At 36.7% G+C, this 15466-nt stretch overlaps 1 protein-coding gene across 1 annotated transcript in view; it reads right to left on the bottom strand.

Moving 5' to 3' along the window:
* SAMSN1 (SAM domain, SH3 domain and nuclear localization signals 1) overlaps positions 1 to 15466 on the bottom strand; it is a 112648-nt gene that overhangs the window by 95925 nt on the left and 1257 nt on the right. Inside the window, exons 2-3 of the mRNA XM_027548097.1 lie at positions 2436 to 2562; positions 629 to 978 (exon numbers count right to left, since the gene is read on the bottom strand). Of these exons, the coding sequence (XP_027403898.1) occupies positions 629 to 978; positions 2436 to 2460 (375 nt within the window). The 5' untranslated portion in view covers positions 2461 to 2562. The remainder of the gene's footprint in view (positions 1 to 628; positions 979 to 2435; positions 2563 to 15466) is intronic.

Genomic DNA, 15466 nt, shown 5'->3' with positions numbered 1-15466 from the left:
ATTTAAATGAAATAATACATATGATGTACTTATGAGAATAGCAGGCCCACAGAAAATGCTCATTTAAATTAGTGGGATTCTTTACCATCTGAGCCACTGAGTGACTCTTTCATGTATTAACTATCAGTGAAACTTCAACACAACGGCAATAATTTAGATAATTCAGCAAACAACATCCTTTATTTTCTTTTAGTTAAAAAGAAATCTCTGGAAAACATTGTGTTAGTCACTCAGTCATGTCCAACTCTTTGAGACCTCATGGACTGTAATTTGCCAGACCTCTCTGTCCATGGAATTCTCCGGGCAAGAATACTGGAGTGAGTTGCCATGCCCTTCCAAAGGGGGATCTTCCAGACCCAGGGATAAATCTGGTTCTCCAGCATTGCAGGCAGATTCTTTACTGTTTGAGCTATGCAGTAGTTTATTTGAACGCGAAGGAATATATGCAATAGCAACATGATAACAGAAGTCACTAGAGTTGCATTGCTTTCTGGAAAGACAGCTCTAACTCTGGCAACTTTCCAGAGACTGGTAAATTTGACTGATTAGCACCTTTGTTATCTGTTTCTTTCCTGCTAGTACAAACATCCAGATAAGATGATACATTTCCGTCATTTTACAAACTTACCCATGAGTGTGGGAGATCCATATCTGTACAAGAAGACTTGAGACGGGGGTGGTGAGTGCAGTGGAAACAATTGTCCCACAGTCCAGTCTGGTCAATTTGGAAATCAACATATGTCCACAACGGGTTTTCTGGAAAAGGTTTCCAGTTGTTCCACATCTGAAATTCCCCTTCATTATGGGATAGCATTTCTGCCAAGCTGCATCCATTTGAAGCACTGGATCGAGCCAATGATGGAGAAATAGAATCCAGTCTAATTTCCATTCCTTCCTTCCCCCTTGCATTAACATTAACTTTCTTTTCTTGGCTTTTGGCTAATTTCATACAGGAAATCAATGTTTCATCTTCATCTTCTGAATGATAAAGAAAAATAGGTTAAAGAGGCAAGTCTGTCAAATAATTTTGCACATGTAGAAATTATGACTATTATAATTCCCTTTATATAATAGAAATGAATGAACATCACAGGTTAAATCAGGAAGTCATATAATTTTACCAAATAATTTTAAATTAGCATTTCTTTAAAGAGTATGTCTTTGGTATATTAAGTGATTTGTTTTGTAAAAACGGATTTACCTAACTTTTTTTGAAGTTGTGTATAAAGATTAAAGCCAGTTTGACTGGAATCCATGTGGAAATAGTGTACTGAAAGATACTTTAGAAAAATAACAAATTAAAAAAAATCCTCATATTTTATAAACATGATATGGTGTATTTTTATTCTTAAGTATTTTTTTTAATTTTTTGAGGTCACACGTATAAGACATATAAAGAAACAAATCAGATTTTTGTCTTAATTAAAAGAATGAAATCTCAGTAGAGATTTTCTGAAGTTCTCTTGATAACCTAAAATTCTCTAACTTAATATCAATCTGCAAAGAGATTTATGCATGATGTGTTTCTCATAATGAAATATTTTGGAAAAGAGAGAACAAGACTGAGAAAACAGAGAACAGTATATCTTTGGTCCCATAAAGTTGATCAGTAAGACCTATTTTACATGTACTGTAAGGTGTGATGAGATTTTTGGTAATGTATAAAAATTTATAGGAAATAGAAATATATATAACCCTTAGTAAATTACACCATTCATTGACTCTATTTAAGTTCAAATGTTTAGTGAGTGTAAACACAAGATTATGATTAATAGGGCATTCTTGTAAATAAATAAATGAAAGTCAAAGTTGCATGACCTGCCAGTGGCATTCACATCAAAACTGAATTGGGCTGCTTTGTGAGGGCAAGGAATGCAAAAAGTGGACAATGCGGGTCCTTATCATCTTGCTGAGCTTTACCTATAGCTTTCTCTTACTCTACCCCGAGTCTGATTCTGAAGAAGAGAGATGGAGTGGCACAGATACTAAGTGAAATTCAGGAACAGTGTAAGGATATTTGTTTCACAAATACCTTGGCAATAAGAAAAAGCCCTCAATATTTAATAATTTTAAGACCTTATCAAAATGTTCTTCATTAATATATACTATCTGAATTCTTCCTTAAGACATTTTTTATCAGCTCATTGAGGTTTTTAAATTATTTTTATTGGAATATAGTTGCTTTACAATGGTATGTTAGTTTCTATTGTATAGCAAAGTGAATCAGACATACATATACACATATCTTCTCCCTTTTGGACTTCCTTCCCATTCACTGAAAAGCAGAAATAGACACATGTTGAGAATAAATATATGGATACCAAGGGGTAAGGCAGGGCACAGGGAAAGAAACTGAGAGATTAGATGGACACATATACACTACTGATACAATATATAAAAGAGGTAAATAATGAGATCATTAAGTTCTTACTTACGGAGGTTTATTGATGTAGGTTTCATCTCATTCAGACTGGGCACTCTTGCTTTCTTGGTCCAAACCAGTTTCTGCAATCTCTTTAATGTCCCTATGGATTCCACTGGGTCATCACCTGATTTTACAGACTAGCACAAACATAGCTCAGGGTAAAGAAAAATCTCCACCAAAAAAATATATAAAACGTGTCGAGGTCATAAATGTAGGGAAATTCATAATGTGACCTTAACCTGTACCCTGAGACAATTGAAGCGATATCTTGAAATGGCACCACATTTTGGAGGTTCAAATTTATAAAGTGCATTACAGCTGGCCAATCATAATAAAGCAGAACTTTATTTTTTTTACCATTTCTTTTCTTTTTACATCAAAATGTAACAAAATGGATTGAATCCAGAGCCATCTATAAAGGAGGTACCCCTGCTCAATGTGAAATGGTGAAAAAAAACAAGCCTTTTGTAGCATAACATAGATGGAAACAGAAATTGAAAGGTGCTATTTACGTATGTTGGAATAGACTGATGGTGTTCAAAAAAAAAAAAAAAGCATTATTCAAATTTTCTTCATTTTTCCTTAGAAATTTCTGGTAAAACAGCATTTAACTTCTACTAAAATATTTTCAAACAATATACTTTTTTAAAAAATAGCCTCTTGTTTTCTAGAAGATACACAATGAGAAAAGAAAAAACAGGCATCATATTCTATATTATGTTTTAGCAAATAAGCGTCATTGGCTTATTGTGGGAAAAAATGTGTAAAAGAATTAACATTGCTTTAAAGACAAAGTGTTTTGGAAGATGCACAAATATTTGTCACTAGTTGAATGTTGATTAATTTGCATTTACACTGATTTTACTTATTATTTTTAAGATACTGCTCTCTTAAAGACTGCAAAATATTTTGGCAATTAATACTTTACATGCTAAATGCTATACTAGTGGGTAAAATAATTGCATTCTGTTGTATTAATAAGATAAGAAGTAATACATAGAGGAATACATCTTTTTCATCCAGAAAACTCAGGATTCAGAAATATTTCTCTGCCTGCTTCTCCCTCATTTCTTTCCATCGGACAGCTGATAAATGACATCCAAATAGGTACTGCAATTTTCAAAAGGCGAATGATTTGCTTCCTCATTAATGTTTGGATGAGACACATTTGTAACAGTGCTTCCCATCCTTTGACACAGACTATAAGCCCAAAGAAATGTTTGGAAGAAAAAGGTCTCTGGCATGCAAATATTTCCAATTATTAAATTTAGTTCTTATTCTTGATCTTTAAGAATGACTTTGAACAACCAACATAAACTTGATGTTCTGTCTCTGCATGATAATACCTAAGTAAGAACCGTGATGTTTTGTCAGAGAAAGCCGTACCTATTTGCATCAAGTAAATGAAAGAAAATACTGAATCCTCTTAATCTTTCAGAGAGGACTGTGATGAGATTTTCTTAGATATGCAAAATCTTTCTTCTTTTTCCAAAGGTCATGCTCAGCTCACCACAATTTCTGTTGCTATTTTTTCTTTGTATAATTTTTCCTAGTATTCCTTTTCAGTACTTTCTGAGTTGCTCAGTTTTATGCTGCGGCTGCTATTCAGTCACTTCAGTCGTGTCTGACTCTTTATGACGCTATGGATTGTAGCCTGCCAGACTCCTTTGTCCATGGGATTCTCCAGGCAAGAATACTGGAGTAGGTTGCCACGCTCTCCTCCAAGAGATATTCCTGACCCAGGAATGGAAGCCCCATCTGGAAGCCCCATCTCTTGCCTCCCTCACTGCAGGCAGATTCTTTAGCGCTGAGCCACCAGGGAAGCCCACTTGGTTTTATAGGTCTACTACAAGTCAGGAAGAGGCATTTTCTAATCTTTAGTCCCTTCCAGAAATGAGCTGGAGTAATGGGCTGGCATGGCACAACCACTGAGCACGATATTTTGGTTTGTTGTTGTACTTATTTTCTTACGGCAACCTCGTTCTCCCACAGACAAAGCCTAATGTCTCCACTGAAACACTGGCATCAGAAATAAACTTTTCTCTCCTCCTTCTTTGTGAAAAAGACTTACACTTGATTTGGGGAAAAATGTTAAGATACCATGGTAACTGAATTCTATGTTAACAATTGTGCCTAGGAGAAATGGAAGCATTTGAATAGTGTCTAAATTCAAAAGAGTGAGTTCCATGGCCTAGAGGTGTTCAACCAAACAGACCCCTTATTATTTTGTTTATACTCTAACATAGCTTTTTAAAAGCACAGTGTTGTTAACTTTTTTTAAAATTTTATTTTTAAACTTTACAATATTGTATTAGTTTTGCCAAATATTGAAATGAATCCACCACAGGTATACATGTGTTCCTTTATTCACTCACTCATTTTTGAGTTATTACATTTCATTCATTTTTGTGCATAGCAATAAATGTTTGTAAATATAAATACATTCTTGATTTCATATATGTGTTTTATCTATGAAATGGATTATCCGTAATAAATTTATTATATTAGTCTGGCTACTTTCTAAATGCAAAGTACTTCTGAGAAACCTTCTCCTGCTATTAGATAGCATACATACCTAATGGATGAAAGTTAGAGTTAATATTATTATAAGAGATATGGAATCATTAGGATCATCTATTAAAATAAATTATCTATAATATTTTAAATAATGTTATTCACTACGATCTTCCAATCAATCACTTGTATATCTGTACTGAATTTGATTAAAATTTTAATAATGTGGCTTTTAATTTCTAGATGTTTTCTAAGAAGACTGACCTGTAAATTAAACTTACCATTCAGCAAACTTTTATTGCACACCTACGTGTGCCAAGCACTATCATACATTCTGGAGATATGGCATGGAGCAAGTAAGATGGGATCCCTGCTTTCACAGAGCCTATATTCTAGAGAGAAGTGACATGCCATTAACATATAAACAAGTACATGAACAGTAAAATGTGGCACAAGAAGTGCTGTGGCAAGAATTCTCAGGGCGATGGCTTGGGGATAGGGGTGTTACTAATTTATAGTAGGTGATCAGAAGGGTTTCACTGAGGAAACAAATGGAGGTTTGAATGAAAAGAAGGAACCAGACGTGAAAATTTGGAGATCATTTTGGATTCAGTGGATATTCAGGAACAACATCTCAGCTGAAACTTGAATTATGGAAGAGTGAGTCAGGGAAACAGCAGAGGGAAGAGAATTCCTGGAAGAGGACGCAGATTGTGCAAAGATTGTAAACTGGAAATCATGGGAGAATTCTTAGTGTATGAGAAAGGAAATGAGGGAAGGGAAGAATGGCACAAGATAAAGCCAGAGATTTAACTAGGAGGCTTTTTTAGAGCAGGCTGGGGAATATGTATTTTATTCTAACCAGATGAATGACACAAGTTGGTTTATATTTTCATTCATCTTCCCTCTTTATTGAATTTTGATCATCTTCTTTTTTAAAAGATGTTTCCCAATAGCCTTTACAGGTGTTCTGATCTCATCCATCTTTAATTCACCATCTTTTATATACCACTCTCTACTCCCTTTCCTAGGCATGCTTCTCAAAAAATTTAACTATATGCTTTCTTTAATCTTTTTAATTTCTCATCCTTTCAACCCACCTCATGTACTCATCAATCAACTTTTGTCTCTCCTATTGCATTTAAATTGCTTTTGTGGTCCAATGAACTCCACGAACTCATTACTATCTGATATTCAGCAATATTGACCACGATGACCTTCAGGCAACATTGTTTTTGCTTGGCTTCTGTGACATCATGTTCCTGGATTTCCTTGCACCTTTTTTGGCTGTTCTCTTATATGCTGACACCTCTTTTTCTCTCAAAATTAAATTCCTTTAGAACTAGCTCTGGATTTTCATATAATATTGCATCATTTTTTTTCAACTACACACACACACACACACGGCTTTTAATAGAAAGTATATGCTGAGGATTCCCAATTTATTTTTGTAGGACTTTCTTCAGAGCTTCACACTCAACATATCCAAATTTCCATTTCAAATGATTTATAAGCATGATCATGACTGTCCTCTAGCCTCCTCCAGACCTGTTTCTCATCTGGTCTTCTTCAACTCCCTGAATACCATCTTCATCCATCCTTTTGCACATTCCATAAATCAGATTATCACCTTTCTTATTTACCTCTCCTCGGTTTACTTGTATTTATCCCATTACTGAGGTTGGTTTATTCTCAAAAATGTATCTTGAATCTCTTTCCTTTTTCCATTTCCACTGTTCTCATCCATGTTTAATTTTCTCTTATTGACACTATTGGCAAGTCTCCAGCTGGTTTTCTTTTTTTTTTCTAATTTTATTTTATTTTTAAACTTTACATAATTGTATTAGTTTTGCCAAATATCAAAATGAATCCATCACAGGTATACATGTGTTCCCCATCCCGAACCCTCCTCCCTCCTCCCTCCCCATACCATCCCTCTGGGCCGTCCCAGTGCACCAGCCCCAAGCATCCAGCATCGTGCATCGAACCTGGACTGGCAACTCGTTTCCTACATGATATTTTACATGTTTCAATGCCATTCTCCCAAATCTTCCCACCCTCTCCCTCTCCCACAGAGTCCATAAGACTGTTCTATACATCAGTGTCTCTTTTGCTGTCTCGTACACCAGGTTATTGTTACCATCTTTCTAAATTCCAGCTGGTTTTCTTTTAGTCTTTGTACCCACCCCATTTAGTTGTGGGCTTCCCTGGTGGCTTGGTTGGTAAAGAGACCACCTGCAACGCAGGAGACATGGGTGTGATCCCTGGGTCAGGAAGATGCCCTGAAGGAGGGCATGGCAACCCACTCCATTATTCTTGCCTTGAGAATCCCATGTACAGAGGAGCCTGGTGGGCTATAGTCCATAGGGTCGCACAGAATTGGCCACAACTGAAGCAACTTAGCATGCACGCACACACCCCTTCAGTTGATTTATAATATAATGTTAGAGTTCCCTCTGAAAAATGTAAATCTGGTGATATTACTACCTTAAATTACTTCAGAAATCCCAAATATTCTCTTAATAAGGTCTATAATACTTAACTGGATCTATGAGGGCCAAGTCTTTAGGGTCCCCTCTGGCTCACACGGTGCAGACCTCTAGGTTCCCAAACTACACAATTCTCCTTTCTCAAGTATTTTATATCTGCTGTTCCTTCTACCTTGAATGCTCATTCTCCTTCTCTTGACCTGATTAATTCCTTCCTACTCATCCCTGGAACCTCAGTCTAATGTCATTTTTTTTTTCCCCAGAGATTGATCCTGACTCCCAAGTCCAAATTAGGTCCCCATTCTTCTTCTTCTTGTTTTTCACTGCAATTTCAAGATTATGTAATTGTGTCATCATTGGCTAAATGTCTTTCTTCTTCAGCAGGCTCTAAACTGAAGGACGGCAGGAACCATATCCTTCTGTACAGGTATCATGCAGCATCCTTAGTATCCGTAATATTGACAGTTAGTACTCCATATGAAGTAGTTAAAATAATAACATGATGAGTAAATGGATGAAGATTTGATTTGGTAAAATCTACCTATTTCTTTAAAATGTAAAGAATAATGCAAAAAACAGAATGAGGAATCAAGAAATTAGGGGAAATTTTAAAATTATTGTATTTAATTTACAGCAATTATATGTGAATATAAATTAAATATTTCATACATGTATTTTAATATGTATATGCTATATCTTTCGGGCTTCCCAAGTGGCTCCATGGGAAAAGAATCCACCTGCAATGCAGGAGACACAGGAGCTGTTGGGTTCGATCCCTGGGTTGGGAAGATCCCCCTGGAGGAGGGCATGGCAATCCACTCCAGTATTCTTGCCTGGAGATTCCCACGGACAGAGGAGCCTGGCTACAGTCCATAGGGTCGAAAGCAGTTGGACATGGCTGAAGCAACTGAGCACACACATACTATATCTTTTATATATAAATGTGCATATCTTTTAGTTCACTTGGCTCACATTCCTTAAATAATGTAAAATTTTTGTTACAAGTGTTAGATTAAATGCACCTCATTTTCTGACACTCTGCTTGACTATTAGTATGACAGAATAATTTTTAGAAAATAGCATCAGTGAATTATTGAACTAGATTAGTCCTACAATCATATTTTATGGGCCAGGATGGAACTTACAGAACATCTAGTCTACCAGCCTATTTAAAAAATGGGAAAACCCAGAGAAGTTAAGTGGCTTATCCAGGGAAAGATAATTCATTAATAACAGAGCTAGGATGAGAATCAAGTATTCTGACTTCTAATCCAATGTTCTATCTCACAAGAATTTTAGGAGCCAACATAATTACTAGTTATCTGGTGTTGACAATCGAATTTAAGATCAACCAAATTCCAGCTTTTGATTTATAAGTTAAATATGGTTCTCCAATATAGAGGATAAGTATCAGGTACACACTTAAATTTATAGGCCTATCCAAATATACATACATATATATTGTATCTTCTTATATATATCTTTATATATAATATATATGAATATTTAATGTTTCATATGCATACACACATATGTTCTCTTTTGTATGTATATTTTGCTCCAAAGGAATTTAAATATCTTCCAATTGTATCCCCTTATTTGTACACAGGAGAAATTTGGGCTTTTGGAGGCTAAATAAATCCAAATCATTTTAACTATTTGAATTATGTTCTCTCCCTACTAAGGAAAAGGAAGTTGGAAAGTAACATGATAGACCTTGAAGAAAAGTAATTTCCTTTTGTTCTTTTTTTGTTCTTAATTTCTGATTTAGAAAAAGTTTCCTCTCTGGTAAACTCTTTAGCAAGTATTCAAAAGGAAAAAGCCAGATCACCTGATACGTATATCACAAAATTTCTTCAAGAGAGGAAACAGAGGTTTTTAAAAAAAATATTTCCTTGGTTTATTTTAAAAGGAAGCTGTAATGAGCACCCTGAAGTGAAACTTCAAGTATTTTCATGTATTTTGCATGAAACAGAAAACAGTTTCTCTGTTTTGTAGTCTTATGACTCTTCACTTAGTTACAAGATTTACAAGTTCTTAAGACTTTGCAGAAGAGTTATTTTAATGCTCACAAAACACTCTTAAGGGAAAAATCAGAATGCAACTTTGTATAAAAAGTGTAAATACCACTTAAGTGGCTCCTTTATTCTTTATATACCATGAATTTTCCATGTTTTCTACAATGAAGATATATTACTTCTATAATTGGGAGACATTCTATCATTTAAGAATATAGGTTCTTTTAAATTAAATCTATTTCTGCCAAAACTAGATCCCCATTGTCTTTTATATGAGAGTCGGACACGACTGAAGCGACTTAGCAGCAGCAGCATGACCTAAAATAAACTCTAAAAGGATAATTTGTAAGGTCCAATGATCAATTAACATTTAGTAACTCATTGGAGAGCAATAAAACCAAGAGGATTATGAACTAGGATCAATCAATCCAAACACATGAAAATAAACAAGTTTTCTTTTAGAGGCTTATTTTACTGCTTCCTTGAAACTGCAACTAACTAAAAAGACAGTTTGAAAATTCATTTATGCAAATGAAATATTGATTGAAGAAATAATTAGTGGAAAAATTGCCAAGTTGATGTTAGAGTACTTGCTGCTGCTGCTACTAAGTCGCTTCAGTCGTGTCTGACTCTGTGCGACCCCATAGACGGCAGCCCACCAGGCTCCGCTGTCCCTGGGATTCTCCAGGCAAGAACACTGGAGTGGGTTGCCATTTCCTTCTCCAATGCATGAAAGTGAAAAGTGAAAGGGAAGTCGCTCAGTCATGTCCGACTCTTTTCGACCCCATGGACTGCAGCCTACCAGGCTCCTCCATCCATGGGATTTTCCAGGCAAGAGTACTGGGGTGGGTTGCCATTATATAATCACAAAAAGTATTATTTCTGTGATAGAAGTTAAATGAACACTAACTGTATCAGCATTTAAAATAGTGTTTAGCACAATAAAAATGTCATTGAATGAATAGGCAGTTGAATACATTCATTAATGAAATGGAATATATTCTCCTAGAAGGTTTAAAAAGTATTTATTTATTCATTCAACACACATTTACTGAACATCTAACCTGTGGGAGAGGTTTCCCTGATAGGTTAGTTGGTAAAGAATCCACCTGCAATGCAGGAGACCCCAGTTCAATTCCTGGGTCAGGAAGATCCTCTGGAGAAGGGCTAGGCTAACCACTCCAGTATTCTTGGGCTTCCCTTATGGCTCAGCTGGTAAAGAATCTGCCTGCCATGCAGGAGACCTGGGTTCTATCCCTGGGTTGGGAAGATCCCCTGGAGAAGGGAAAGGCTACCCACTCCAGTATTCTGGCCTGCAGAAGTCCATGGACTGTATAGATCATGGGGTTGCAAAGAATTGGACATGACTGAGCAACTTTCACTTTCACTAACCTGTGGGAGATGCAAAAGAGAATAAAACAGTCTGTCTTGTGGTGCTCATTTCTTACTATGAGTGATTTTGAAAACCAGTCATCTAAGTTTTTGTGTCTGTCCCCTCCACTGAAAGTTGTGATCTTTGGAGTTCCAGAGCTATTTTGTACATCTCAACCAGGGTCTTTAACATGCTCAATACATGGGAACTGAAGAGCTGGTCAAAAACACATCTGGAGGAAAAGGCATGTCATATGAAAGATACAAATAAAATGTTATGGTTATTCACAGGAAAGAAAGATTGCACTGGGTAAGATGGGGAAAGGAAATGCAGGCATTTGAACAGCTAAGCAGTGTAATTTACCATGTCTAATATATCCCTTTTTGTAACAGTCTTTTCCCACTAAATAAAGATAAATCACTTACTGAAGTTCTAATACAGGTTTCTGACTCCTCTTCCTTACAATTACAAAACGTATTATTTCTGTGATAGAAGTTAAAATCAAGCAGATTTGGGGAGGCATAATTCTGATCCTGGAATAATGTGCCAGCTAAGCTCTATTTCCCAAGGATCACAGAAGTTACCAGTTCGTGGCCATCTCTCCCCATTTCTGTATGAACAGCCAAAAATGTTCTTTGCTCATTGACCCATAGGCTGGGGTCAGTCTTTTACTGTGGAGGCGCTGCCAAGTCAGCTGGAAGCTGCCAGGATTACACAAGTCAGAGATGCAAATAGGGTTGTGTTGGTTTAAGGGGAAAGGCTGCAGAAACAATATCTTTCTTACATCCACATAATATCCTCTGCTTTGAAATTTTGAAGAAGTTTCTGAAACTCATCATAAAAATATTTTTGAGGGTTGACCTCAAAATGACCAAAAAATGTGAATGATGGACTCTGTGGGAGAGGGAGAGGGTGGGAAGATTTGGGAGAATGGCATTGAAACATGTAAAATATCATGTATGAAACGAGATGCCAGTCCAGGTTCGATGCAGGATACTGGATGCTTGGGGCTAGAGCACTGGGACGACCCAGAGGGATGGTATGGGGAAGGAGGAGGGAGGAGGGTTCAGGATGGGAAACACATGTATACCTGTGGTGGATTCATTTTGATATTTGGCAAAACTAATACAATTATGTAAAGTTTAAAAATAAAATAAAATTTAAAAAAAGAAGAAATTTAAGAATCAGCATACAAATTAATGGACTTCCAGGTGGCATGAGTGTAAAGATCCTACCTGCCAATGCAGAAGACATAAGAGACTCAGGTTCAATCCCTGAGTCGGGAAGATCCCTTGGAGGAGGAAAGGCCAACCCACTCCAGTATTCTTGCCTGGAGAATCCTGAGGACAGAGGAGCCTGGTGGACTACAATCCACAGGGTTGAAAAAATTGGATATGACTGAAGTGACATAGCATACACACATATAAATTAATAAATTTTTATTAAGCACCTGTTGAATTCCTAGCAATATAAGGACTTATGGGTATAGGGAATTACATAGAAAAAATACACCTGTTGTATGTAGGAGTTATAATTTAACATAAACAACACATAAATGAAAATGTCTGGAAAACCTAGTTTAATAGGACTAGACTTGATCTGCAGATAAATGGCTGCTCTGTTGCAATGCTCTGCTTTTTGACCAGCCACGTGCACTTGAGCAAGCCACTTCACTTCCCTATGCATCTACAAAATGAGGAGCTGGAACACAGGAAATTGTTGATGCTGAAATAGATTATAGAAGTATCCCTTTTGTTACTTTATATAAACTCGTGGACCTCAGAAGAGTATCAAGGAAAAAATGGGATTGGGCTCTTATTAATTGTGGATGATTAGCTTTTGAAAAAGAGTTTGAGGACTTCTCTGGTGGTCCAGTGGTTAAGAATCCACTTTGTAATGCAAGGGATAGGGGTTCAATCTCTAGTGTAGGAACTAAGATCCCACATGCTGCAGAGCAACTAAGCCTGTGCACTGTACCACCGAGCCCGTGTCTGCAACTAGAGTCTTCCTCACACTGCAAGAAAGATCCTTTATGACACAATCAAAGTCCTGCATGCTGCAACTAAGACCCAAATACAACCAAATAAATAAATAAATATCAAAAAAGAAGAAGTTTTTGTATTCATTTAGTCCAATACATTAAGAGTGAGAAACTGAGGCACAGAAATACGAATTTAATAGCTTAAGAGCCAAGTCAGTGGTAGCTCCAGGTCTTTTGATCTAGTTCTTTCGCTTCTGTTTCTAATGATTTCTTACTCCTCCCAAACACATAGCCTTCTTTTCATCTGGGAAGTCCTTCCAGTATTCATTGAGATTCAGTTGTTTTTTCCCCACAGCTCTTTGCTATTTTAACTAGTCATTAAAAACTTAGAAGGCATCGAAAACAGCAAAGGTAAGGTACAGTAATTTTTTCAGGGAACAGAATATTTAAATAGTTATTTTTTTATCACCTCTTCCTACCTAGCATAACTATTCCTTAAGCAAGAATCTCTATTAAGATTATTATTGAAACTTCAATGTTAATATGTTAATTATCTTTGGGAAGAGAGGGCCATGAATGGAGATATCTTGAAACTGGGCTTCTCTCATAGCTCAGTTGGTAAAGAATCCTCCTGCAATGCAGGAGACCCTGGTTCACTCCCTGGGTTGGGAAGATACCCTAGAGAAAGGAAAGGCAAAAAAAAAAAAAAATGCTGGAAAACACTCAATATTCTGGCCCAGAGAATTCCATGGACTATACAGTCATTGGCAAAGAGTCAGACATGACTGAGAAACTTTCGCTTTCACTGTATTTGTACTTATATAAAGAAACATGATTTTTTTGTAGATGGTTACATTCCATAGAATCTTAAGCTTATATTGCATTCTGAGAAATAATGATTAAATAAAGTTGTATAATTTATCTTACAGCCTTCCCAATCTAGAAAAAGAACTTCAAAAAGGACTTACAGTCTACTCAAGCCCGTAATACTTCAAGACTTGCTGCTGTACATGAGTGTCCTGGAGATTTTCCACACCTGCTATAAAACATTTTCTTTCCCTGAACCTTTGTTTAGCAATAGCTCAACCAGGAAAGGAAGGTGGTTCATGTGATCTGAAGATTTCAGTGTCATAAGAGAGAACCGGCATACAAAGGATGCCAGTTATACTTTATAACACTAAAATATTTTCCATGCCCTAGGAGAAATTGCTAAATTTTAAGGACTTTTTTAATATGAAAAACTCATCCTTCTTTGAAGGAAATGCTTTATGTTTCTCTTAGGTCAGGAAATTTCTCAATAAGGACAAGTCATTTTATGTTCTCTAAAAACGTTTCCATGTGGCAGCTGAAAACCAATGTAACAAAGAACTATAGAACACAGTGCTTATGGCATTAACATTTTGGGGAAAGAGAAAAACCACTTAAATAGAACACAGTAGGCTTAATGTGTTTTTGACAGAGAGATGGACTTCAGTATTCAAAGGTCACCCTCTTTAATGTTAAAAAAAAGAAAAGATTGATGTTGACGTTCTTTAAAAAAAAAAAACTGTACAAAGGTATCAGCATAATTGGGAAAGGATTCATTTTCTCAACCATGATTATCATATTACCAAAGTACACTAATTTATGTTTCACCATAATTTCATCTCCACATACATTATACAAAGATGAATATGTATGTTCATGCATGCTTCAGTCATGTTTGACTCTTTGCAATCCCATGGACAGAGGACCCAGGTGGGCTCCAGTCCATGGGAGTCTCCAGGCAAGAATGGAGTGGGTCGCCATGCCCTCCTCCAGGGGATCTTCCCAACCCAGGGATCGAACCTGCGTCTCTGTGTCTCCTACACTGGCAGGTTCTCTACCACTAGCACCACCCAACCAAACACAGGTTTGGTCCCTGGCATTAAAAACAATTTTTGTCTGGGACACCACAAGACTGCAGCAAAAGGCACTGGATAGAATTTATAACAGAAAATAGACATGAATTTCAGTCTTTCTGTCAGATTAAGAGGAGTTTAGGGAGAGAACATAAATGTTCATTGAACATTTTTAGGGGTAGTATACATATGCTGCTTCATTTAACATTTTTAACAATCATAAGAAGTTTTTCTTTCATCATTTTACACATAAGGGAACTGAAGCATAGAGAGTTTAAACAAGTCCAAAGTCAAGAGTTATGACTCAAATAAAGGCAAAGCAAGTTTGGTTACTATACAGTTCAAAGCTAGGCAGAAGTCCCACAAGGTCTAGTCTAGGACCAAGAGGCAAAAAGTGGAAACCGACAGTGTAGCTGAAGTGACTGAAACCAGTGCTGAGGGACTGGATTTTATTCTGCCACTGAGTGCAGAGTGTGTGTGCTAGGTCATTTCAGTCATATCCAACTCTTTATAACCCCATGGACTGTAGTCCGCCAGGCTCCTCTGTTCATGGAATTCTCCAGGCAAGAATACTGTAGTGTGTTGCCATGCCCTCCTCCAAGGGCTCTTCCCAACCCAGGGACCAAACCAGTGTTTCTTATGTCTCCTTCATTGGCAGGAGGGTTTTTTACAGTGCTACCTGGGAAGCCCACAGATTTTTAAAGAATTAGGCCCATGTTTTCAGGTTTGTGTTTCATTTTAAAGACATCAACTAGCTTGGCACAGTTTAAATTACCAGGATGTGTTT

Source organism: Bos indicus x Bos taurus, chromosome 1 (genome assembly GCF_003369695.1).
Source record: "Bos indicus x Bos taurus breed Angus x Brahman F1 hybrid chromosome 1, Bos_hybrid_MaternalHap_v2.0, whole genome shotgun sequence".
Classification (NCBI taxonomy): Eukaryota; Metazoa; Chordata; class Mammalia; order Artiodactyla; family Bovidae; genus Bos; species Bos indicus x Bos taurus.
The sequence above is the reverse complement of the archived record's forward strand: the minus strand, read 5'-3'. Positions and strand labels throughout refer to the sequence as shown.